We start from the raw sequence: 27,590 nt of genomic DNA, 5'->3' as shown, positions 1-27,590 counted from the left end.
ATACCCAGAAGCACTAACAGGATAACCGTCTTGTACTTGTCCGCAAGCAAACCTGCACTTAATACCAGGTGGCTGCTATGTCACAATAGCAAAATCAAGATCCACATAACCACTGAGAAGTGAAAATTAATTTTGCACAAAATCAGAGTTGATAGATACCTGCCCAGATGTACTGTCTAAAGTATACCAATCAGGTTCCGTCTGTCCTTCTTCTTTAATTTCAAGTGTCATTGACCCAAGTATGGTACTGCTTCGTATAATATCCCAGTCATAGATTGCTAGCTTTATCCTAGCAGGCAAAGAAGAATTTTGAATTTACCATGGGCATTGCAAATAAACGATTAAATACTCTGCATTAGACATCTGAAATAAAACAAACATAGGACAAATTTCTGAAATGCTGGAGCAATTCACAGCAGCATGCTTCAAGAAGTACCATAAAGTTGTTTACCTGTGCTGGAAGCTCCTCAATGAAGAAGTCAAATTCTTCACCCACATAGGGTTTCTTGACCCTTGGACCAGAGAACTTCATCAACAAATTTCAATCCAGTGAGGAAAGAGAGAAATACATGATTGAATCACGCTCTTACCAAATGGCAGTCCAGTTATCAGTCCCAAAAAGCGAAGTGAGAAAAGAAGGGAGGAGCTTTTCTTTTTTTCCTTTTTTTAAGTGGGTGGAGGCCCAGGGGGGAGATTTACAACTGTGTTAGGAAAAATGCACAGAAATCTCCATTCTCCTATAGAATCAACTAACAAAAGGATCTGGCTAGGCGAGAGCTTTTCACTAAAGGAACACACTTTAATTAGCCCAAAACTATAATTTTCTTGTTATTTACATTGAGTTCAAACTTCTAGATGACCGGGGGGGTGGGGTGTGTGTGTGGGGGGGGGGGGGAGGGGGGGGGGGGTGGTTTGTTGTTGTTGGGGAGAACCTCGTGATGCAAGTTTTGGATGGTCAAAAAGATGAGAAAGATAATCTAAGGCAGGGCTGATTTCAAGAAGCAAACACACAAGCTGGAATGCTGAATGAATGATGGGCTGCTGCACAGTAAGATAGAACCAAAGAACCAGATAGTAAGGTCTTATTACCTTACTGTTGCACAGTAAGGTAGAACCAAAGTCCAGATAGATGGAAAACCTTGCCACCGTGATTAGTGTAAGTTGAAGAAGTAGATGCTTCTGATGCCAAGCAGAAAATCCCATGTGGATTTGTTCTAGTCACAACTTTGCTATATTCTCAATTTTGATTCAATGTTTGTGCCATCTTTACCTTTGTTCTTATTGCTCATTCCAACAGTCTCTGTAATGAAGATAATACACCAACTCTGATAAAAAATTCTGAAAGAAATGATAAGAGGACGCTCTTAAGTGTTTTTAGCAGTGCTATAGAGCTTTAAACTATTTTGAGAATTGAAAAGGGTCTCATTCTCATCATATGTGTATATAAACCTGATACGGCAGAAAACAGAAAGTTCATTGCATCAATCAACTTGGCATAATACGTACATATTCTCAGGACTATACCACAAAAGACAGGAAAATATGGAGGGATAGAAAAACTGTAAAACCTACAAGTAATATATATATATATACACACCTAGATGAATCCAAGAACATGCCCAAATTCACCTTATAAGAAAGTGCAATTTATAACCTCATGGTATCATCCACAAGAAAATAAACCATCACTCTATCTTTAATCAACAAGTGATTCACAAAACAAAAAACTTGTACACAAAATGGGTCATAATGTCTTGGAGTTCGAATCTCAGCAACAATCTGTATCGCAAAGCACAATGACCAAAGAAACCCATTTTCAAAGTGATTATACAAGTCTTTCAGAGTAGGTAGTGCCACTTGTCCGCTTACATTACAAGCAGAGAGAAAACCATTGCTTTCTGTATGTACCTGAATCTTTTTTGTGAGCCGCATGTCATGATAGCATAAGGATCCGATGTGCCATTCAAATTAGCACCTATCAAGTTCTTAGCCGCTAGAAGCTCTAGCTGGAAATGCAGGAGATATGACAAGAGGCACACCAAAATCATTGATATGATACAGAAGGGAAAAACAAATTTTCCAACAGTAAACAAAGCACTTATGTAGTCTCTATAGGCACCATTTACTTAGTGGCAAGTGCTTGCTTCCAGTTAAAGCATGACAAAATTAGACTAGCAGTACCGCATGAAGTTTATACTTGCGTTCATGAAAATCAAATGTATGCATACTAAAGAAGTAATAGATGCATCTATCTACACAACATAACACCCAAATATATCAGTGCCATGAAGAAAAATCTATTCAAGAAATGGGTATTTATCGAGAACTTGCACGTCACAAAAATAGTTTCATGCATGACAAAAATGGAAATTCTTAATATACACCTTCATATCACCAGAATATATACAACGTTGTGAAGTATGGCGAAGGAATGGACAGATTACACAGCAATACCTTCCATAAGGCTGGATTTTTGTACTTTGTGTGTGTATCCAGACATTGAAGTGCGCATGAAAAACATTCCAAAAAAAAGCATCTATGTAATGTGTTGAAAAGAAACTATCTTCTCTTTCAAATTGTCATTGGAAATATGAAGAAATTCAAACAATTGCCTAGACAGGCACTTTTGCACATGAAAATGTCTTGCCTTCAAAGAAATCTCATAAATGTACAAACACACACATACATACACACACATGCATACATACAGGTGTGCGTGTGTGTGTGTGTGTACTTGAACCTTAAGACACATCTGTCATGCACCACCCTGAACACAGAGGATAAAAGCCAAAGTGAAAGGTACTTGGTAAGGGCCGAAGAATCTAAAGAGACCAAGCACTACACAACAAAGGCACTAGTTGATCCAAGGGAGTGTGAGGAAACTCAAAAAGAGAAACCATAAGCAGTTGAGATGCAGTCAAAACAAGTTGGAAAGCTATTGAAATAGGCCTTCATGTGTATATGATTTCTCAACTCAAGAGAAAACAGTGTCCCAGAAAAAAACAGAAAAACATAGAGTGCTGCAGTTTTGTGCTTATTGATCCAAATCAAAAACTAAGATGTGAATTGAAGGGGCTCGCTGAAGCTCCGCCCCGTCCCTGCTTGGGCGTCCTGCACACCTGTGCCCCCCACCTTGTTCCCTCGCGCTTGCTCTTGCCCCCCCCCCCCCGGCCTGCTGTAGTTTCTGCGCCCCCCTCCCACGTTGCTCTGCCCGCCGCCCATCTTTTTTGCCCCCCTCCGCCTGCTTAGTTGCTGCGCCCCCTCCCTCGCTGCTGCGCCCCCTCCTCGCCTGCTCGCCCCCCCCCCCCCCCTTCTTCGCGCCCAACTCACCTCTGCAACGACCCGACCCCCCGTCCGCCAGCTTTTCTCCTCCCCGCCCCTCTTTCAAAGAAACCTCATAAATGTACAAACACACACATACATACACACACATGCATACATACAGGTGTGCGTGTGTGTGTGTGTGTACTTGAACCTTAAGACACATCTGTCATGCACCACCCTGAACACAGAGGATAAAAGCCAAAGTGAAAGGTACTTGGTAAGGGCCGAAGAATCTAAAGAGACCAAGCACTACACAACAAAGGCACTAGTTGATCCAAGGGAGTGTGAGGAAACTCAAAAAGAGAAACCATAAGCAGTTGAGATGCAGTCAAAACAAGTTGGAAAGCTATTGAAATAGGCCTTCATGTGTATATGATTTCTCAACTCAAGAGAAAACAGTGTCCCAGAAAAAAACAGAAAAACATAGAGTGCTGCAGTTTTGTGCTTACTGATCCAAATCAAAAACTAAGATGTGAATTGAAGGGGCTCGCTGAAGCTCCGCCCCGTCCCTGCTTGGGCGTCCTGCACACCTGTGCCCCCCACCTTGTTCCCTCGCGCTTGCTCTTGCCCCCCCCCCGGCCTGCTGTAGTTTCTGCGCCCCCCTCCCACGTTGCTCTGCCCGCCGCCCATCTTTTTTGCCCCCCTCCGCCTGCTTAGTTGCTGCGCCCCCCTCCCTCGCTGCTGCGCCCCCTCCTCGCCTGCTCGCCCCCCCCCCCTTCTTCGCGCCCAACTCACCTCTGCAACGACCCGACCCCCCGTCCGCCAGCTTTTCTCCTCCCCGCCCCTCTTTCGCATAGCTGCCGCCCCCCCCCCCCCCCCCCCCCCCCCCCCCCCCAGGGATTCTCCTTCGCCATTTCGCCCCCCCCCCTCCCCTTTCGTGCTGACTTCCGCCCCCAGGGGGTTCTGTTTTTTCCTTTTTCTCCGGTTTTCCGCCTCTCTGTGTGCAGCCCGTTTCTTGCAGGATTTCCGCTTTCGCCCCGCCTACGCCTGAGCTTCAGACTCTGATGGAGACTCCTCCCGCCTCGCCTCAGAGGGATTCATCCGCAGCCCCCTCACCCGCCCCTGAGGACACCCCCATCAGGCTTTCTCTTTCGCCGGAAGAGGAAGCGAGCCTCACCGCAGAGGTGGAACGCCTTCATGCTCATTCCACCATCTGCCGTATAGTCGGCACTCGCCCCAGCAGAGGGGAGATCCGGGATCTTCTCCAGGGCCGCCTTCTTGCAGATGTGGGCAAGATCCTGGACGTACAGCTACTGGGCCGTGGACATTATCAGATCGAGTTCGAGACCGCCCAGAGTGTGGCCAAGGTCCTTGCCATGAGTCCCCTTGACATCAGGGGTGCTCGGGCTTTCTTCAGACCTTGGCAGCATGGCTTTGACCCAGCAGCGGCTGAGCAAGGAGAGCGCCTTTTTCATGTTACAGTTTGCTTCCCTGGACTCCGCCGGGAGTATCTTCCGCTCCTCTTTCGCCTAGGAGCATTGGTGGGCTCGGTACTCGAGACTGGCCCCACAGCAGCTTCAATGGTGGCCAGAGCAGCTGGGCTACTCTCCGTCAGAGTTTTGGTGTCTGACATCTCCTCCCTTCCTAAGGTCATTCAACTACCTAGGATAGGGGGGAGATGGATTGATCAGAGAGTGGAGTTCTCGGGGCTCCCGAACCAGTGCTTCATATGCAGGCAGGTCGGTCATCTGGCCAAGGCTTGCCCTCACAGGAGACCTCGACCCTCACCACAGCAACAGGCCCCTGATGGCCCGCCCACAGATGCGGCACGGCAGGCTGCCTCCGGGACACCTGCTCAGGCCACAGAGACCTCGGAGTGGCAGCCTGGACAGGGGCGCCGCCGACGGAGACAGCCACAGCAACACGCACAGAGACCGCTGCAGCAGCAGCCACAGTCTCAGCCTCACTGGGTTCCCGTGAGGAACAGCTTTGCTCCCCTCCAGGAGGAGACACCTGCAGAGCGACGACTGAGGACCAGGAGATGCCAGCACCCCCTCCTTCACCCCCCCCACCCCCATCCCCTCCTGCCGCCTCGCTTCCACCTTCGCCTCCTCCCGTCCCCGCTCCGGTTTCGGCAGCGGCTCCCTCTCCACCCCCCTCGCCCCCCCCACCTGCCTCGCCTTCCCGGAAGACCCTGGCAGTCCCCTGGCGCTCACCCACAGTCCGGAGGGCGCTAAGCACCGACCTCGCTCGAGCACCACACAGGAGACCTACCATGCCGATTCGGGCTTCACGGATATCATCTATCCGCAGTCGGCTGAGTCGCCTCGGTGTTAGACACCGATCGGAGGCTTTCGATTACGCCTTCACTCGGCTTTTTGGAGGAGAGGGCCCCCATGAGCCAGCACCCATCCGAGTTCATGTAGTGATACCTCCGGCCCGCGGGGAGGAGGCACTTGATTCAGCGGTGGCCTTCTCGTTCCCTCTATGTGGCCCTTGCGACCGGGAGTGGACTCTAGAGCTCGCTCTTAGCACTTTGAAGACTCAGGCAGTTGAGTTTTCTCATCATGTGAGCGATCTGGAGGTGACAGATGTGATAGGCCCGCTCTGGGAGTTGGCTCGTTTTTTCTTGGATCCCGGGAGTGTGGATGCCTCAGGGATTCGTCATTTGGTCGTGCGTATAGTGGCGGACTTAGCACGCGACCCTGGATATGTATGTATACACGAGGTTGCTTTGTCAGAGCGGGAGGCAGTCGCCATGGGCCACAGCCACTAGCGCCTGATCCGTGATTCTTGCAGTACACCAGGTGGGCAGATTCGCAGCCGCTCGAATGGGGACTACTCTCCATCCAAGCCGCTTGCGAAGGCCCGCCGCACGGCTGAGACAGCATCCACCTCAGCAGGCCATCCATGAGGATCATCTCATGGAATGTACAGGGCCTGGGCGGAGCACATTTTATACGCTATCGAGGTTGCTTGAGGCAGGAGCTTCAGAGATGCCTCGTTGGTGGCAGCATTGATATTTTGATGATGCAGGAGCACCATTTGGGTGAGAGCAGGATCCGGAGATATGATTCGGTGATGCCTGGTAGATGGGATAACCTTTTGGTCTGCAGGGTTTGGTCCTTTGGGTGGACAGGGAGGAGAGTATGCATGGTCATTGCAGATGTATGGCGGCACGCCATTGTGGATCGAGGGATCATTGTGCCTGGTAGAGCACAGTATGTCATTCTGAGGATGCATGATGAGCTATTGGGCGTGCTCAACGTCTATGCGCCTAATCATGCTAGTGCCAGAGCAGAGTTCTGGACCCAGGTTACGAATGCATTGCCAGAGGCCGCACATTGGTGTGTCGGGGGAGATTTCAACATGCTTGAGGACCCGGCCGATAGGGTGGGAGGCAGTCATGTTACAGTGCACGGCACGGAGCTTGCAGCTTGGGACCGGATTTGCATGTCACTGAGGATCACTGATGCATGGCAGCATGGGGCCTTCTCCCGCTCTCAGGACAGTCTTAGTTTCTCCCGGTCGGATCGCCGACAGGGAGGGACTAATCTATCACGGATTGATCGCTTTTATGTGGGCGACTGGTTAGGGGAGCGAGGGGGCTCCGTCGGCATTCTCACTGGCACCTCATTTTCAGATCATGCGCCAGTTATCCTGACATTGGAGGAGAGGACACGGGAGCCCAGCTTGCAGTTGAGGATCCCAGAGAGGGTACTTACAGATCCCAGTCTCGCTGAGGACATTGAGAGGATCTGGCATGATAGTCAGTGCTCTGACCAGGATGCAGCAGGCCAGTGTGTCCACGGACTCATCGAGCTTAGCTCTTTTCTGCACGCTGCAGCTTTGACACGGCTGGGAGAGATTCGCGAGCGGGAGCATCGGCTGAGACGCAGCCTTGCCTCGCTACAGCGCCTCCAGGAGCAGCAGCCTGCATGTGAGTGGTTGGCGTCACAACTGAGCCAGGCACGCCAGGAGGTTAGAGAGGCAGAGGAGTAGAGACGTGAGTTTTACTATCGTCGTCAGGCCTCTCAGTGGACGCAGCTTGGTGATAGAGTGACTGGGGAGTTTTTTGAGATCACTGGACCCCGCCATGCTCAGGCAGGAGTCCGTCAGCTTGGTAGACCGGATGGTTCAGTAGCTACTGAGCCCGGGGAGATCAGAGCCATTGCCACTGCATTTTATAGAGACCTGCTTTCGGCGGAGCCAGCCACTGAGGACAGAGATGCTTGCAGACAGATTGTGTGGGCCCATGTGCAGAGGAGGGTCACAGATCGTATGCGTACAGTTCTTGGTGCGCCTCTTTCAGAGATTGAGCTTGCCGAGGCCTTGAGGGTCCTGCCGCGACATAGTTGCCCAGGGGAGGACGGACTGACGCCGGCCTTTTTTATGTGCTATTGGGACCTTTTGGGGCCAGGCCTCCGCAGGGGCTTTCAGTATGTTTTGGACTGGGGTGATGCCGCAGAGCTTTTCAGAGGGCTTGATCTTTCTTATCCCCAAGGGGGAGGGAGTATCAGATGATATTCGGCATTGGAGGCCTATTACGATTCTCAACACTGTCTACAAGGTCTTGGCAAAGGCCTTGAGTTTGAGGATCCAGCCTTTTTTGGGGGAGTTGATTCATGCTACCCAAACAGAATTCGTCAAGGAGCTCAGTATCCTTGACAACATCTTTACCTTCTGGGAGGCGACGGCCCGAGCTAGATTTCTTGGCGAGGACTTGGTCGTGATGCTTCTCGATTTTGAGAAGGTATACGATAGAGTTGATTGGGGTTTCTTAGAGGGCACTATGCTTCGCCTGGGCTTTGAGCCAGGATGGATCAGAGGGGTGGCGGCTCTGTACTCCACAGCTCGTAGCCAGGTGTTGATTGCAGGAGGACGGGGGCCGAGTTTTGAGCTGACCAGATCAGTCCGACAGGGGTGTCCCCTCGCCCCTTTTCTTTTTCTCTTCTTTGCGGAGGCTATGAGCATGTATTTGACGGCAAAGGAGGCTGGACTCCAGCTCCCAATCCGGGGGGAGGACCTGCTTCATGCTGAGTTTGCAGATGACACGGGCTTATTTTTGCATGGCCAAGAGGCCAATCTTCTTCGGGCAGAGCAGTCGCTACAGGTTTTTAGTGCAGCTTCGGGAGCATTGATCAATTGGCGCAAGACAGTGGCCTTTTGGATCAGCAGTGCTCCCACTCCGGCATGGAGCCCGGACCCCGGTTTTAGATGGATTTCTCCTGGCACAGCAGTGCGGTATTTGGGATGCCAGATTGGACTGGATTTGTCACCTGAGCAGCAGATTGCCCCGCTTCTTCTGAGCATTCGGAAGAAGCTTTTGTATTGGAGTACAACTCGACTATCCTTGGCTGGGAGGGTGGTGGTGGCAAATCAGGTGCTGCTAGCGACCATGTGGTACATTACGTCTTGCTGGATCTTCTCGAGCTCTTGCATCAGCCAGGTACAGAGGCTGATCAGGAACTTTCTTTGGTCTGGGCGGGACAGTCAGCCAGCCCGGGCAAAGGTTGCATGGGCAATTATTACACTTCCGCTGGCTCAGGGAGGCTTGGGCATTATAGATCCAGTCGATCAGAGTAGAGCCTTATTGGGGAAGCTTATTGTTCGGGGGCTGCTTTCCAGGCGCTGAGCCTTGGAAAGAGCTTCTCTTGCAGCGGCTGCAGGCTCGGGCTCCCCCAGCAGGGGGCACTTGGGCACCAGAGATTCGCTGGATCTTCATAGAGATGAGGAGGACAGGCCTCAGTAGAGGATGGGAGGACAGATTTGCTTTGAGTATCCTGAGAGCTTGGGAGCTGCTGAGAACGGGGCTCTCTCAGCGACCTCCTCCTTGTGTTGAGGAGCGGGCCAGACAGCCGCTCATCTGGAGCCCAGCGGTTCGCACAGAGCAGGGTCATATGCTGGGTTCTCGGCCTCGTCTAGCCTGGGGACCTTTAGTGGCAGGCCCAGCACGTAGTTTTGGAGACTGGCAGACCTTCTGCAGTCTCCCAGAGGAGATCCAGGTGGAGAGGCTGAGTCACTTCAAAGGGGGGATGATTATGAGGGATGATATTCAGGAGGCACTCACAGAGGAGTGGTTCACGCCTTTCGAGCCAGTGGCCCCACGGCGGATGGGAGCCTTTACTCAGTTGGAGATCCTGATTGCTGTCAGAGCTTGCACTGAGGATGGCAGATGCCTCTACTATGAGATACAGGATGAGGGCAGACTTCAGAGAGTGGAGGTGGAGTCGCCTTTGGTTGCAGAGTGCACCTTTCAGAGGATACGGGTAGTGGCCGCCGCTTCTCGGAAGTGGCATATTGACCCCGACCCTGCTGATGTGCTCCCGGATTGGCGTATATGGGCATATGCAGCGCGCCCCTTGGCCCGGTTACAGTGGGACCCAGGGGAGTACGAGTGGCATGATCCTTATGCATCCCTTGAGGCCACAGAGATCACCTTTTTCCAGTATACTGTTCGGCTGGGGAGGCATATTTTGACGGCGAGGAGGATGGTCTCTCCAGCTGCAGCGGGGCATTGGTGGCTACAGGAACTCTCACAAGAGTTCCTGGAGGATTTCTGGGCTCGGCTCTGGGCTAGTCGATAGGCCTGCAAGATCTCGACTTTCCAGTGGGTGGCTGGTCGCCCACAGGGGCTCAGCAGTTGGCACCTGGCTTGTTTACAGCGGTCTTCCGGCGGCCTGCGTCCGATGCGGCCACCCTATGGAGACACAGAGACATTGCCTTTGGGATTGCCCTCAGGCGCAGCAGATTTGGCTGCGGATGCTGCGTATTCTGGCCCCCCTCTCTCCAGAGGGAATGTTTACGTGGGGTGCCGCTGCTTGGTCGACTTCGACAGGGCCCGCTATGGGCTATGAGATGGAGCAGGACAGTCAGGCCATCAGATTCATTAGGGGCCAGCCTCGCCTGGTTCCGGCACCGGATTTCTCGTCCGCCACCAGCTGGACACGGAGAGGGATTTACGATGGGAGCTCCTCAGCAGCCTGACCATCTGGTTCACCTGGAGGGCCCGGTGTTTCACGGCCTTTGAGGGGAGACTAGAGCCACCAGCAGAGACTGTTCGGGGGATCTGGCAGGAGTTGATCCACACCCTACGAGGACAGTATGACCGCATCCGGGGCGACTCGGACGAGGCGATCTTGCGGCGCCAGGCCTTTCACACCACCTGGCGCAGCGGCCCTTTCTACACCTTACACACGAGATCCCCCCGTTGGCATTACAGGCCACCTGTTTGGCTATTCCCCCCCCCTATTGTATGATTTAGCCCCTCAGTCCTTAGTACTAATGCTTGTATTTTGCAGCTCCTAGGGAGAGTCTCCCGGACTGCCTTGCTGTATTCTCTGCTCTATTTCTCTTATGAGTAGGAGAGATCTTTTGTAGCCCTACGGGCGTTTTTATATAACTAATGAAAGGATCTTTTCTCGGAAAAAAAAAAAAAAAGATGTGAATTGAAGTCACTTTTGTAATGCACTAACCCATGCTCAAAAATGTTGCCGGAGTAAAACAATATGCCCATTTTACTAATAGGGGGTAAAACTATCCAAAAATGACTTTTTGTAGTCTTTCTCCCTATAACCCAAGGTTAATTCTCCCTCATAGGTTGATCATTTTCATTTACCTCATCAAAGGATGGATAATACACACAAAAGGAATTTAAAAACCCATGTATAGTGAAGGCATACACATCATTCAAAGAAGAGGATTTTTTTGTTCTATTGATGTGAGAAAAGAGAGTTGGAGGAAAATTAGCATGAAGATGATAGGGCTTCAATAGATAGAATCTCTTATATACCTAGATGAATCCAGGAACGCCCAAATTCACCTTTTAGGAACATGCATGTTATATACTCATGGTAGTCAACCCACAAGACTATATAATTATCAACTCCATTATGCATAGTATGGACTAGAAACTACAACATCCCCACTAACATCATCAATGCCCAATAGTGGGTGTAGAACTCTATATCAAGATATGCTCTCACACACGCACTCCACACACACACACATAAGAGCATATATTCACAAAAAGCCCTTTGTACTGAATCTCTTGATCAAAATAAGAAATATGAATCAAAATTGATCAAATAAGATGAAGATGGGTAGATTTATCCCTCCCACATCATCGGTAAGAGTCACAAGTTCGCTCAGCTCTTTGTGGAGCAATTGTATAAGCTCTATTGATTTCTTGAGGAGATTTTCAGTGATCGGAATTCCAAATTCATTGCACAATTCTCGCAAATCAGTGTTCTCCAAATTGAAAACACATATGGGCATGTCATCTTCAGATCGTCCCAAGTCGGATAGTCAGACAGAGAGGACGAACCAGACTATGGAGGATATGATGCTGAGGGTGTATGCCTCCAAGAGAGTCTGGGTAGAAAAGGTATCTTCCACAAATTGAGTAATTATGCAGCTACTGGTTTAGCCCATTTATGCTTATGTACGGCGGTTATCATCCGGAATCACCCATTCTCGTAGGGCTACGGGAGGTCAAGTTGTAATCAGCAATAGGTTTCTTGCAAGATATGCAAGATATATCGGAAGTCACAAGGAAAAGCGTAAAAAAGTGCTCAATATCACGCTAACCAACTACGGACCCTAAGACTTTACGAGAGGGTATGTGGGTGTATCTTAAAGTCCCAAAGGACTCTAAGACAATGAGGATTAGCGAGCATTACAAGTTATCTTCTCGATGTTGTGGTTCTTACCAGATCACAAAGAAGGTTAGCACTACCCTCTAGAACCAAGATTCACCCTGTATTTCACATTAGTTGTTTTTTTGAAAGAATGTCTAGGTGAAGGTGATGAAGCTGTACCAGTGGAGGAGATCCCTAAACTTGAGGACATGACTAGGAATATTCTTATGGAACCCGAACACTCCCCACGTTCCCAGTGGACCGTCAGTTGGACGGGAACAACTACGGCATATGGAAGGTAATGATGGAATCTATTTTGGAGTCTTACGACCTTGCTGATTTCATTGTTGTTGGGGTTCCACGACCAGAGTTAGAGAAAGGGGAGTCACCCTCGATTCGGAAGGAACGTGAGGCACAGGCACAGTTATATGATCGTGTCAATGCCAGGGTCCGTTCTTTCATTTTCCTCAACTACACACCACAGGTAATCTATCATATCAAGCATATGACGCTAGCCAGAGGTATATGGCAGCATTTGGCTTCTCTCTACAACAGGGTATCGCCCATGAAGAGGATCTCCTTGGAAGTACAGATGCGGGTGATGAATCTTGCCGACGATGCGGGAGCACATCAACAAGCTGCAGGCTCTTCAGCAGGAAGTTCTCCAAGCTGGGAAAGAGATATCGTCGGAGGATATGGCCATAATGTTGCTGTCACATTTGTCCTCTCAGTACTCGGGAGGAGACTCTGGATGCCCCCTTTTTTGCATATACAGCGCGGCTAGGCCACAGGATTCAAATGCCAGAGTTTGATGGCACCCCAACAGCAACAGTACATTGGCAGTCACAGGACCTCTCCTAACATTTCCTCTCAGATTTTTGGAAGAGGCTCTCGAACAATTTTTGGCCTTGAAAGATTACCCTCTTTCTTTGGCTGACGGCACACAAGAGCTTGGCGGTTGGCATGTGTTGGCCATTGGAGGCCGACCAGTAACTTGCACAAGGTGCGGCCGCCCTCAGGAGTACCCACACTCCACCTACGGAGACCATTAGGAGCATTTGGCTCGACATCATCCATACCCTCCTCGGTCAGTGGGGGAAGTTGCAAGGTGGCTCTGACCGCATGCAGAAGCGACAGGAAGCTTTCTTGAGGCTCTGGCGGCCTAGCCCTTTTCTCACCGATAGAGGTGGTGATCCCACTTGGCATAACAGACCACCTGTGTGGTTATCCCCCCCCCCACCCCCCACCCCCCCCGCGGTATGAGATAGCCTTCTCCTCATAGAACAGCCAGCCGGAGGGAAAGTGCATCTTTCTCCACCTTTTGATTATTTGATCCCCGCCTTGTACATGAGGCGAGTTTGTATCTAGCCCTTCATAGTTGTATTTAGCCCATCGTGGTTGTTTTTCATTAACTAATAGAAGGATCTTTTTCTCGGAAAAAAATATAGGGGGGTTTAGGATTTTTTAGAGGTTTGGGCTATTTATAGCACTTGACTTTTGGGTGGCATTTTTTGAGGCAGTTAGAGCTTCTCAAACGTGGACTCGTGACCCTCTACTACGTGCTTACATCAGAGGGGTGTGTCCTAGTGATATGGGACGCCACAACTTCACACATGGAGCCAAGCCTGTACAGTGTAGATGCTTCTAATCTCCAACTTGGAGGTCAGCATGATGGGCTCTATAGTTGGGCGCTGAGCTAGATGCCAATCCTAGTCTGCTTCTCATATTTAATAACCACAGGTGGTTTGGTCGTGGTCCTAGCACCAAGCCTATATATAAATGAATAGCTAAATTAGTCATGGCATCTTCAATATGGAAAATTCCAAGGAGGTCAGGACACCCAGATCAGGCCATGACCACGCTCTAGCCAGACAACTGGACTCCAATGATATTGATCGTTTTGGGTGATGTGCAACCAATGAAGATCTAGCTTCAGGCTCCTTAGAACTTTAGACAAAGTGGACAAAGTAGTAGTTGAGCGTGAACTTGCCAATAACCCCTTAGATGGACTTGACGTATATGCTTGTGCAACATGGTGTTTTGAGGGCTTTCAAGGACCTAGACAAGCCCTATGGATGTGAGCAATTGTTTCAATGTCCTAAAAAACAAGGTTTTAACATGGTGAAATCGATACCCATGTTAATAAGCGTATGAGCTTAGGATATAAGGACCAAAGGCCATGGGACATGAATAAATGGTGTGGACATAGGCTAAGGAGCCAGGGCCAAAAGGTTGAACATTAATAAAGAAGTGAGAAATGGAGCTCTAGTATAAAAGACAACTATGAGCTTAATCATGTAACCAATCACTCATACTAATCAAAGATTAATCATCTTCTTGCTTCAAGCAAGCTGCCATGGTGATACCTCCTGGAGTGCAAGCATGTGGTACTCCATGTAAGGAGTGCATTCCTTCTCTCTTTCGTTGGAACTTGGTATCTAAGCTTGGCTTTTGATATATGTTTAAGCCATTTTCTTTCTACCTTTTTTAAGTTCTTGAGATTTCTAATTTTCTCAAAAAAATCTAAAAATTTCTTGGAACCCTAGATCACATTTCCATCTCTATACTTCTTCCCTTGCAAGATCAAGTGAGATGAGCCTTTTTTGAGCAATCTAGATAATTTGAGGCAAAAATATGGCATTTTCATTTTTTTCACAAATGTGAAAATCATTTTTTTCTTGAGGCCATTTTCTCCAACCCTAGCCTTCTCCTGTTGGCATTATCATCTCCAGATTGGGCATATATGTACATATTTCATGCTGTATCTGGCCAGATTTATGAGGCCATGCATTCATCTTATTTTAGATATTTTTCTGCTGTTTTTGTCTATTTTTTAGACATTATTTTAGTATTTTTTGCATAGTCGGCCAGCCCACTGTTTTTATACTGGCCGACCAACTCTTGTCCAACCTATATATAGGTGGCTTGGGTTTGCATCATTAGCACATCATTTTTTCAGCTACTGCTGTTGGTTGTATGCACCTACGGGCAGCCCTCGTGCTCTACTTCAGCAAATAACAAGTTTTCTACTTCAGTTCTTTTGCACATGTGCATCTTTGCAAGATCTATTTGCTGTTTTTCTGTTTTACAGCCATTCTTTCATCTCCCATGCTTCTCTAAGCAACAAGGACATTGAGCCATTCTTGAACACTTTTGTGAGCCTTTATTGGTGATCGGGAGCAAGCTTCACCTCTTGTACAAGCATATATATGGCCACCAACGAGTTCGCCATTTTGCAGATCGCCACTTCCTATTGATGCTCGGAGCTTCACTTGAGACTCTACAAGCCTTTGGTAAGCAAGTTTGAAGCATTTGAGTCATTTCTTGTAAGATTTGAAGCTTTCTTGAGGCAAATGGGCAAAGATTTGGGGGATTCTTGTTCTTGCAAGCTTCATGGCTATAGTGTTCTGGAGAGTAAACTCTAAATCTAGGGTTGCTTAATCAAAGGAGCTTTTGCAAGATTAACGGATATCATACTTGTAATGCTGTTTAATGGCAATAATCTTGCAAGATTGAGTACCGATGGCTTGATTAGCACTTGATTTGATGCTATGTTTCATGAAACTTTTCAAAAAATCCATAGCATTATCATGCTTCTTGCAAGCATTGGGTGAACATTCATGTGATTAGCAACACTGGAAGGTAAATCAACCTTTCTTGGTAAAGTTGGAAGCATTTGCAAGAATTATTGGCTTCATCAATACCAATGGATGTGTAATGATGCTTATGGATGCCAATTGAAGTGTGAAAATGCAAAATGTGGCTTATGTGAATTCTATCACCAATTTGGTCCTCTCACCAGTCTTGAACGGTTCAGCAGCAGTACGACAGCCGTACAGCACTACATGGTCGCCGTACAGCATCCCTACAGTCAGCCCCGTGTGTGGTTTGTCGGATAGTCTTTTTTCCAGTGCCCTGGCAGGTAAAAGGGCGGTGTATTTGGGGCTGATTATTGGGACTGTTTGTGACAGTTTTTGGGACAGCTTTGAGGCTTTCTTCGAGGGTTGATTTGAGGCCTAGTTTTGGGGCTGATTTGGGACGGAGTTCAGGGCAGCTTTTGGCTCCGTACCGGGCTGATTTATGGATGGTTTATGAGCTGATTTTTGGGGACTGTTCTGGAATAGTTTTGGACAGCCTCTAGAGCTATGTTTGTATCTTGGCTCTAAACTGAGTTCTGGGCAAGATTTTTGTGCTGATGCTTTGTGGAAAATCCAGTTTTGTATGCACCCACACCTTGCTATCTTGTAAAAGCTTCTGTGTGAATAAAGAAGTTCCTACAGAGGGCTGGCTGTTCCGGCTCAGTGCGGTGTTATAGTATTATTTAAGATTCTTCCGCTGTGTTTTCATATCTTTTGCTGTCATCTAAAGTGTTTGTATATCGTTCCAGGTTCCCGTTCAGTTTCAAATTCCCTATTGCTTTCTTGCTATCACCTATGCAAGATAAAGAATAGGTGGAAGTTCTCTTTACTATGGCTTGATTGAAAAAGCAAGATTGGGTACATTGTTGTTTCTTCTGAGCCTATCGATAAGAGGCTTTTACATTTTGATAGGAAACATGGAGCTATGAGAGATTATGGACCAATGGGAAATAATGGTATGAGTCATGCTAAAAATTGTTGAATGAAATGGATTGTAAGTGATCTTACCTTACCCTAAGCAATCTCTATTTTGCAATTTCAAATCCATAAAAACTAGTGATGTGTTGAGGGTACCCTTGGCTAGAGGAGAAGAGGAGCCAAGGTAGAGAGTTTGCTTGAATCCATCTATCCCAGAGTGTGCCTTGGAAAAGGGGATAGACGGAGGGTAGGTACCCTGGCGAAGAGGTGGTGAAAGAGTCACATAGCATCGACTTTTCTCTCTTAACAAGAATCGAGCAATGTATTTACTATTTGGCAATGAAGTGGTAATGCATTGCAATTAATGAGGCAACTCTTCATGAGAACCATGCTGTACCATTTGTGACACCTCCTCATCACATAGATTCTTGAAGCTTTTTCTACATGTGGATTCCTCAAGTGAGCATTTCAAGGCCTTACGAGTACATCGAGGGGCTCAGGAGGCAACCCGCAACGCTTAGAGAAGCTATGTTATTGGCAGAGATCTACGAAGAGAAATACAAGTTTAAGTCTTTTGGAAGGCCGGAAGTGAATGCTTCTACCATTGGAAAGTCTACACAAGAAGCTTCATTAACTCATACCATCCCAAAGTACCCTATGGTCTATGGAAAGTGTGAAAGGTCAAATTTCAAATTTGAAACCAATCCACAAAAGGGTGCTATTGGTAATGGGAAGCCCACAAACAAGAGCATGGCTATGAAGGAAGATAGAGTCAATGACATGAAGAGCAAAAGTCTATGAGGAGAAGTGGAACAAAGAGCACTTCAAGTCTTGCAAAGCAAAGAAGTTGTAATTGAATATGATTCGTACCGAATCAAACCATGAGAATGTGGTTGAAGAATCTGAAAATTATGATGATTGCTATGAGATGATGGAAGAAGAGAAAGATATTGAGCCTAAGGGTGACTTTTCTTTGAGCTAGGTGTGTCATGCGTGAAGGAACCAAATCTTAATGATGGATTATCTACCACCTGTGTTACGGATGCATCAAGGCATGATACTACTCTATGCACTCTTTCCTATGATGCCTATGCCAGTTGCAAAGGTGCAAACACTTCGAGGCTTGAGGCTAAGATTAATGGAAGGGTGGCACGTGTATTGGTGGATAGTGGAAGCACACATACCTTTGTGAACAAAAGTTCATTGTGTAAGCTCAAGTAACATCCTATGGATTTATCTTCATTCCATATGATACAAATGGCTAATGGAGCAAAGATGGATCACACAATGGCTTGCAAAGGTGTGCATTTCATGCTTTCAAAGGATTACTCATGCAAAGTTGATCTACCAGTGTTGGACATGAGCCCAATTGACATAGTTTTGGGTTGTGATTGGCTTTTCACACTTGGTACATTCTCAATGAACTTACATCAAAGGATTCCTGAGTTTCATGTGGAACCAGACGGGGACCCAGAGCAATAAACAGACACTTCAGATGCCAAACAATGATATGAAAACACAACAAAAATAACCATAAACAATATCAAAACATTGCACTTAGCCGGAACGGCCGGCCCCCCTAGGAACTTCTTTGTTCCAATGAATAAAGGATTACAACCAAACCAAGGTGCGGGTGCAATACTACACCAAATTTTCCACAAGGCTTAGCAAAGCTTGCTCAAATATCAAGGCACCAATCAACACCATAAACCTGTGCAAATCAGCCTCAAAAACAGTAGCCCGGTACAGAGCCAAATCCACCACCGAACTCCATGCCAGAACAGCCCTGCAAAGGTTCTCAAAACAGTACTAGGTCTCTCCAAAAACAGTCTCAGAAAAGCTCTCAAAAACAGTCCCTGATACCTCCAAACACAGCCCCTGAACCAATACCCAGAAAGGAGTAGTGAAGAGAGGAGAAGAAATGGCCCAACTACTGTACCACTGTACAACCTGAGCAAAAGAGAAGAACCCACCCGACCACTGTATCGTACGACCAATGCAAGAGAAGGGAGAAGAGCTCGCCAACTAGCTGTCTTCAGTACGGCCAGCACAGAGTAGAAGGGGAAAGGGGTTGCCTGGCTTGCTGTAGAAAGAGAGAGAAAACGCCGACGGTTGCTAAAGGACCTATACGGCCAGCGAATCCAGATATAACATTGTTGTCCACTTGCGCATCCCTCCCCTCCCCCCCCCCAGATCCACGATCCGAATTCAGATACGGGCACAAAAGTCAACCGTATCAAGAAACTGTTTCCATATCTTGAGTCAATAACTCTAATAATAACCAGAAACAGGCACAAGAGCCAACTGTCCCAAATATTCATAAATCCATAAGCAACTTTTTTGAATGTTCAGGGATGTTGAATCCTTCCCGAAACATAAGTACGAAGTGAGCAATAGGGTTGCTAGTCCTGAGAAAGATCACACCATGTCAGGATGCATATGCCATACATGTTCTGTAAGAAAAGCACACCATGTCAGGCTGTATCTTCCATTTGTCATGTCAAGTTGCATAAGCCACACATGCACAATCAGAAAACACACCATGTCAGGCTCCATACGCCATACATGTACTGTCATGTCATGCTTCATAAGCCATACATGTTGTCATGTCAAGCCTCACATGTTGTGTCATGTCAAGCCACACATGTTCTGTCATGTCAAGCCTCATAAGCCACACATGTTCTGTCATGTCAAGCCTTATAAGCCACACATGTTCTCTTGCAATGTTAGTGGGCTCACACCAGAGTCCTTCCTGGGGATCCTTCCACATACATGCAAAAGACAAACTCGTGTTGACATGTTAGTGGGCTCACACCGGAGTCCTAGGGATCCATCCACATACATGCAAAAGGAATGTACCATGGCACGCTAGATGTGAGAAATCCTTCTCCGCAAAACCGCCAAAACAAGCACATGAACACACAAGCAAGGGAAGCTCAACTGGCACTCTGTTGTCCAGGACGCATATCTTCGACCAACCATACGAGCGCAAAATACCTGCCTTGTTGGCTTCAAAACAGCTCATAGACTAAAATCAGCCAATCCATGATACTGATAAAATTTTATGGTTTTGTAACCGCACATGCGACATATTCTAGCGTCCCATGCCACTAGAATACACCCCATATGAGATCCCTGTGGAGGCGACAATTCTAGCATCCCATACTACAAGGAGCCTCTAATACACAAGACCAAAACCATAAACTATTCATCAAAACCATAGAGAAGCCTTTTCCAAAATCAGAATGTTCTCCAACGAAAACACTTTTCAGAAAAAGAATTTTTTCTAAAACACATCTCAAAATAGATATGAGAAACACTCTCCACTTGCATCAGCAAGGGAGTTCAACATGTACAAAATCCCAAATATTGACAAAAGAAGAGCATTAAACATAAATACTTATCTGGATTTAAAAAAAGTCCGTCGGCAATATATTTATGTACAATCAAAATTTCTGGGACAAAATCCCATAAATGTCAAGGAGAAAACCAAAGTCCACAACACCCAAAATAGTGTGTAAGTTTCCTCCGAAACTTTGTTCTTTTCATGGTAGGAACATTGGATCCCAAAACAATCGGGCTTGGAACAACCCATTGGTCTATCTTCCACCAGAGAGAGACTTGCATCTTCTATCCGTTGTGCTCCTTCCGAGACATCGCCTCCCTGAAAGAATGCATGTCTCCACCTATCCGTTGTGCTCCTTCCGAGACATCGTCTCCCTGAAAGAATGCATGTCTCCACCTCGAACAATGGGTAGTTCCAAAACAGGACCCATCTTTCTCTTTCTTCTGGAAGAATATCGGGAAGCTTCCTCTACAACCAATGACTGATGAGGTTCTACCAACCCTAGATCTGGCTTTACCTGATACTTGCCCCGTGCATAAAGGACAATATCCCCTTACTGAAGAAGATAGTGAAAAGCCAGCTTCCTGGGATTTACTTCCAGCATTGATGCCAAGTCTAGGACAACAGTTGTAGCACTTGTCTCCATAACCCTTTTGCTTTCCATAATTGTCCTCACATGAGGATCTTCCCGGTACATGTTCAAATTTGCATCCTTTTCCTGAAGCTCTTGATGAAGCTACCTCGTCAAAGAGTTATGATGAACAAGCTGTGCATCAATGATCCTAATGTATTGTTCCACCATGTGCTCGAGAGTTCTAATCCTCTCCTTGTGTCCCTCGCAACTTTGGGTCCTGTAGGATCGTCTGTCTAGATAGGATAGACAAGAGGCTACACTCTCATACCAATGAAACAAGACGGGGACCCGGAGCAATAAACAGACACTTTAGATGCCAAATAATGATATAAAACACAGTGGAAATAACCATAAACAATATCAAAACACTGCACTGAGCCAGAACGGCCGCCCCCTGTAGGAACTTCTTTATTCCAATGAATAAAGGATTACAACCAAACCAAGGTGCGGATGCAATACTGCACCGGATTTTCCACAAAGCTCAGCAATAGCTTGCTCAAATATCAAGGCACCAATCAGCACCATAAACCTATGCAAATCAGCCTGGAAAACAACAGCCCAATACGGAGTCAAATCCAACGCCAAACTCCGTACCAGAACAACCCTACAAAGGTTCTCAAAACAGTACCAAGTCTCCAAAAACAGTCCCGGAAAAGTTCTCAAAAATAGTTCTTGATACCTCCAAACACAACCCCTGAACCAATACCCGGTGAAGAGAGGACAAGAAATGGCCCAGATGCCGTACCACTGTATAACCTGAGCAAGAGAGAGAAGAACCCGCCGGACAACTGTACCACTGTACGGCCTACGCTTCAAGAACGAGAGAGAGAGAGAGAGAGAGAGAGAGAGAATGTCAAACTACTGCCCACCAGTCGCCCAGAAGAGGGAGAAGGTGGCTGTCCATGCTGTACGATGCTGTTGTACCTACTGAACAACATTCCTGCACCTGTTGTACGGCCTGTACCAACGCGGGAGAGAGGTGGTGAGTTGGCCGACCTGCTGTCCACAGTACGAACAGTGCAAGAGAAGGAAGAAGAGCTTGCCAACTTGCTGTCTTCAGTACAGCTAGCACAATATAGAAGGGGAAAGGGGTTGCCCGGCTTGCCGTAGAAAGAGAGAGAACGCCGATTGCTACCGAAGGACCTGTACGGCCAACGAATCCAGAGACAACACTGTTGTCCACTTGCGCATTCCTCCTCCCCCCCCCCCTTTTTCATAGAGTCAGCCAGTCCCAAAAAAAGCCTTTCACTTTTTGGCCAAAAGTAATTGATGTGCCAAAAATATCAGTCCTATGCTTTTTTTCCAAGCTTGTTAGTCAAGTTTGCTTTGGGCTCCTCCTTGTGTCTACATATACATGCCCAAAATAATAACAAGCCCGGACACACTTAAGTGATGTGTGAACCCATTGACTCATAAACCCTTTAAGTCACTTTATAGGGTAAAATTCCTATATTGCTCAGGTTTTGTAGCCATCTTTTCAGGCAAAACTTTGCCAGTAAATGTTACAGCTTTGTTCTGTGGAAAATCCCATTCGCACCTTGGTTCCGGACATGGAGTGAAACACTGTTCAAGACTCGTGAGAGGACCAAATTGGTGACACCATGCATGAAGAAAGAAACATCAGCTTGTGGGGATCATGTAGCTCCAACTTAATGTTGATCAATACTACCAAACTCAAGAGGGAATTGAAGAGAATGTGACAACTTTGAAAAGAGGATGCTATGGTTGAAAACAAGAACGAAATGCATAAGGGCATGGCTAAACTATTGAATGAGCTCCATGATGTGTTTAAAATATCAAAGAATCTACCATCAAAGAGAGATGTGGATCATGAGATTGTGCTTGAGCCGAATGCTAAACTCATTAACAAGCCACCTTATAGAGTTTCAAGGGTAGAAAAGGAGGAACTGATAAGACAAATTAAGAAACTCTTGAACATGGGGGAATTCAACCTAGCCAATCTCCTTTTTCTTCACCCATTATTAGTAAAGAAGAAGGATGGTTCATTCTGGATGTGCATAGTATACTGTGATCTCAACAAGATTACCGTGAAGAATAGGTTTCCAATACCTCTAAAAGATGATCTCCTAGATGAGCTTAAGGATGCTTAATACTTCTCCAAGATTGAGAAGTGGATACCACCAAATCCAAAAGAAGGAAGGTGATAAATTCAAGACAGCTTTTACGGAAAGAGAGTCATTCCATTTCATGGTTATGCCATTTGGCTTGTGCAATGCACCTGTCACTTTCCAAGCATTGATGAATAAAGTGCTTCAACCCTTCCTCTAAAAAGTTTGTCTTCTTGGTATTCTTCGATGACATCCTCATATATAGCAAAGGAGAGAAGGAGCATTTGATGCATGTGAGAAAGGTACTCGAGGTATTGATGGCCAACCAATTGTATGATGGAGCTGTTTGCTCTCATACATTAAAGTTCAACCGTGAATTACTCTAAATGCAAAGGTGAACTCTATGGAGATAAACCTCACTCACTCATATGATGTATGCAAGAGTTATAACTTATTCCTATGGTTTCGAGGACAAGACCTTATGGGTGGGGATGGTTTGTAACATGGTAGAATCAATACCCATGTTAATAACCATATGAGCTTAAGAGATATGGGCCAAAGACCATGGGACATGAATAAATGGTGTGGACATAGGGCTTAGGAGCCAAGCCAAAAGGCTGGACATTAATAAAGAAGTGTGAAATAGAGCTCTAGTATAAAAGATAACTATGAACTTAATCATGTAACTAATCACTTTTACTAATCAAAGATTAATCATCTTCTTGCTTCAAGCAAGCTTCCATGGTGGTACTCTCTCAAGAGTGCAAGCACGTGGTACTCCATGTAATGAGTGCATTCCTTGTATCAGATTATGCTAGAGTCTTCCACTATCAAAATGTTACAATCCCAGCTTTTGATGAGCTCTCTAACACTAATGACAAATTGAAATGTTGCATGACAAGTTTGCTATTTTCTCTCCCGCCTGTTTGTATGTTCTAACTTAATAAGCATTGAAAAGGGCATGAAAAGAAGATGTATCAAAGCCTTGCTAAGCTTCAAATCCTTGTAAACTATGAGTGCTATTTTCTCATTTATTCAAACGCGTCCTTAGTACTAAATGAGACAATCTAGATCAGCCAAAAGGCCTCTAAAGGACCTGGAAAGCGCAAGTTGTACCTTTATGACATAAACAAAAGAACTCCGCCATTCTGGTTTTCCAACTGCAGGGAACTATGACAAGGAAAAGGTTGTTGTAAGCCGCGTGATATCAAAGCTTGGTACAAAGTGACCCGAACTCATGCAACAGATGATGCAAACATCATAAGTCAGAGCAAACGACGAGCCAACATCTCACCTCATGTAAATGGCTTGCCACGGGTCCTCTGCCAGGCTGCAAAGCATCCACAGCTAAAATCATTCCATCCACCCTGCTATTAACATGCTGCAGGAAGCAGTAGAATACTACTACCACTACAGCTGCAGCCAGCGAAACTTGTATCTCCCCACAAGAGGGTACCAAAATTTCCAAAGCATGATGTAGTACACTTGCCATAGTCACATTTTCCGAGTTACCCTGAGCAAGAATCCTGATGTTCAGCTTCGGATAGCCTCAAAACAACTCGATTGCACCTGTCACTCACGAGCACACATGGCTCCTACCTCCCAGAAGTGGACGTCGAAGAGACACTCTTGCTACCTATGTGGAGCTAAGAGAAGAATATCTCGTGGAGAGTCAAGCAAAAAACAGGAGAGCACTTACCAGATCGACAGCCGGCGCATAGCAGGAATTCAGATCATCCCCACGAAGCAATTTTTCACGTGTCTTCTCTCTATTTCCCCCGTAAGAAATTAATGAATCAAAGTCCCCACGACGATCAAAAATACACCGTGGTTTGGAAGGCGTGTGCCAGTATTTAGAAAATAATATTACAGAGCCACCGGGCTGTTAGCGACATTATTTCTCCGGAGAGACAGAGAAGGTATTGGGCCACAAAATATTAGTGTCCTAATTTATTTTTTTTAAACCAAGATTTTTAAATTGGTTTCATTATTTAAAGCCCAATGTTTCATTAATGCAGTTTACCTTAGGTTAACCTTACGTCCACCTATCCCCTCTCTCTCTCTCTCTCTCTCTCTCTCTCTCTCTCTCTCTACCCCCCTCCTCTCTCTCTCTCTCTCTCTCTTTCTCTCTCTCTCTCTCTCTCTCTTTCTCTCTCTCTCTCACACACACACACACATGAGCTGAGCTCCCGTCCACCCTCTGTGTCACACACACGACGAGACGAGCCGAGCTCCCCCCCTCCTCTCTCTCTCACACACACACATGGGAGCGGAGACGACTTGAGCCAAGAGGGAGGGAGAGAGAGAGAGACAGAGAGAGCGCGATAGAAGTGCCCTCACTTCAATAAGGAGAAAGGGTCACAGAGAGGGACATAGCGATAGTAGTGCCGTCACTTCAACAAGGAGAGAGATGTTCCAACCAACGCCAATTTGAGGGAGGGAGATTAGGCCGATTCGGTCTAAGAGAGAGAGCAAGATGGAGCATGCAAATAGGTCATGCATATGTTACTAGCCTCGAAGATAGAGTTCAACCAATCTTGAAAACCTTCAATGGTTTCTATTCTCCTAAGGTTTGTAATCTTGTTTATTTAATTAAACAAGAAAGGATCATGTGGGGCATGTATTGTGAACACAATTTAGCAAATATCAATGGAAAGACGATTAACATACCCCATACAATATAATCACACTTCTAAATGCTTCTCGATCCAACATCTAGTGTAGGAGAGTTAGCACACTTTTGTGACCGCCATGAATAGGCCCTTCCCTTTTGATATTTGACGATTGATTTTATAAGCACTATCTTACATAAGTCAAGGGACAATAAATTTAAAGAACAAAAGATTGCAAACCTTTTTTAACCAACAAGCAAGCTAGAGTGAGGCCATGGAGTAACAAGTGCAATTATGGTGTATTACATTAAATTAATCGCTCCTACTGATGATGATGATTAGCAATGTGCAAAGGAGAACCCAGTGAGTGGGACAAGCCCTTACACCACCTCAAACCATAGCCTAATCTGCACAACAAGTCCCCTCTTAAGAGCATGTAACAAAACCAACCATCATGTCAACATTATATAAGCGAGAGATGCAAACCTCTGAATGACTTCATTAAAATGCACCAACACTTGAAAAAGTGACACATGGTTAGAGACAAAAGTCTATATGCCTTAAAACCTACACCTACCTTTGATAAGAGAAGCCATGTAAAGGACCACTTGTGTGCTCTTCAAACTTTGATAAGAGGAGAACCTTCCAGAAGATGTGCACCTTTCACCTTTTACATTCTTGTTTAAAAGGTTGGTCAATATTGATAGTGATGTTTTATAAAAATAAAAAGAGGCACGAGGTAATAGAAGTTTTTGTTTTGTTAATATTTATAAGCCTAATTATTTTCTTTCATAACCATTTTATCAACGCTCTAAAAGTAGCCACTTGGATTCATGAGGAGCAAAGATTTTTAGATTGACTCGCTCTCTCTCTCTCTCTCTCTCTCACACACACACACACACACACACAAACAAACAAGCCTACGGTGCATTTTTCACTTGTCTTGTAGACTTTTCAAACATGCTTTGCACTCTCATAAAATATATGCATACCTCATAGTAGCTTTCATGCAAGTTGTGTTTATTAATAGAAGTAAGTCATTTGGATATAAAAAAACCCTTGTGAAGGTCATCCTTCTCACATTCTCTCTTCCAATAAGGTTCTCCACTCTGCAAGAATGACCAACATAAATTCAAGTAATGAAACATTAGATAGGGAAACACATCATGGAAGCTTACATAATGGCTCAATACATAAAAGATCAACATGGCACCCCATTTGCTAAGGTCGTGTTCTTTGATTAATTAATAATAAATGATTATATATTAGGTCAATATATAGAAGATCAACATAGCGTGCCCCATTGCCAAGGTCATGTTGTTTGGTCAATTAATGATAAATCCAATAGTGAAGAGTTTACGTGCTTCCTTTTTCAAAATGGGCTTTGCCATTAGCAACAATTTAAGGAGGCATAATTTTGTGACTAAAGGTTCTATGACCTCTTGGCATCAAGTATTAAGGAATAAAAGACTCATTTCCAACTAAGAGATCGTGCTAACAAACTATTTCATATCTTAATAGTTAAAGAATTTATGCAATCTATTGCCTATGAAATCACGAGTCTTTGCCATCAAAATTAGCTATATATTAAAGAGTTGTTGATGCTAATAACATGTATATGCACGTGCATATAAAAAGAATATGCATAGACCTTAAGATCACATTTTCAAAATCTATAATAAACTATCAAAAGGATTATTCCCAATTGCTTTGTTAAAACTAATCATTACATTGCATTACTTTAGGGACCATCAGCCCACATTTTTTAGCTTTACGAGATGATGTGCTCACTTGGCCAAGTCATTGTCCACCCATCATAGCCTTCATTTATTTTTTGTTATTACTCTTTTCCTTGTATGGTTTCATTTGAATTTGGTCTTGATGAAACATGAGGGAGAAGAAATGTGTAATAAATGATTAGTTCTATGGAGTGTCATTACATGGATAATGAGTTATGATGGTCATGATTACTGTGCAAATTTGAGGTTCGAGATCTAGGGAATGAAAGTTGGAAATCAAAGCATGGATCCATTCGATGTAGAATTATAGTGGAAACTCTTGTTAACCCTAAAATGGGTTAACAAATGCAACTTGAAGGCTTTACTTTTTCATAGTAAGGACAAAGGTGAAGCATGAAGGTAGTGCCCATATGCATGTATTTTCTATTAAGTAAACAAGTTATCAATTATACAGGTGCAATGGGTGACGATTAAGAGAAACAAGGCCAAGGTCAAAGCGGTTAAGGACTGTGGATAGCATACACATGTTTTGGAAGAAGTCAAGAAGGAGGAGGCACTAGTACATTTGAAGGATCATCAATCCATGATGTTGTGGCCACTAGCCACAACATTGACAAAAAAACCACCATTAATGCCCCAAAGAGGTGGGTCCTCCTATCCTCGTTTAACTTGTATTACAAGCGGATATATATGTCAAAGTATTGCGTTATCACTTTGACTGGATGGAGGTC

The 27,590-nt window shown here is 45.7% G+C and overlaps 1 protein-coding gene across 4 annotated transcripts; it reads right to left on the bottom strand.

Annotated features, from left to right (window-relative positions):
* LOC147619764 (C2 domain-containing protein / GRAM domain-containing protein) lies at nt 1-24,455 on the bottom strand. Of its 4 annotated transcripts, none has more exons than XM_086825595.1 (7): nt 24,208-24,455; nt 23,803-24,021; nt 23,625-23,678; nt 1,909-2,006; nt 453-526; nt 160-289; nt 1-52 (listed from the first exon to the last, which is right to left on the bottom strand). In XM_086825595.1, the coding sequence occupies exons 2-6, from the start codon at nt 23,998-24,000 to the stop codon at nt 285-287; spliced, it is 429 nt and encodes a 142-aa protein (XP_086681721.1). In that variant the 5' UTR covers nt 24,001-24,021; nt 24,208-24,455; the 3' UTR covers nt 1-52; nt 160-284. The 4 variants fall into 4 exon arrangements, with proteins under 4 accessions (XP_086681721.1, XP_086681722.1, XP_086681724.1 ...); XM_086825596.1 differs by having other exon boundaries at nt 23,803-24,077; nt 24,208-24,438; XM_086825598.1 differs by lacking the exon at nt 24,208-24,455 and having other exon boundaries at nt 5-72; nt 23,803-24,180.
* Between the last annotated feature and the right edge of the window lie 3,135 nt (nt 24,456-27,590).

Source organism: Cibotium barometz, chromosome 32 (genome assembly GCF_041138505.1).
Source record: "Cibotium barometz isolate CiBa-2024 chromosome 32, ASM4113850v1, whole genome shotgun sequence".
Classification (NCBI taxonomy): domain Eukaryota; kingdom Viridiplantae; phylum Streptophyta; class Polypodiopsida; order Cyatheales; family Cibotiaceae; genus Cibotium; species Cibotium barometz.
This window is presented reverse-complemented; position numbering and strand designations above follow the sequence as displayed.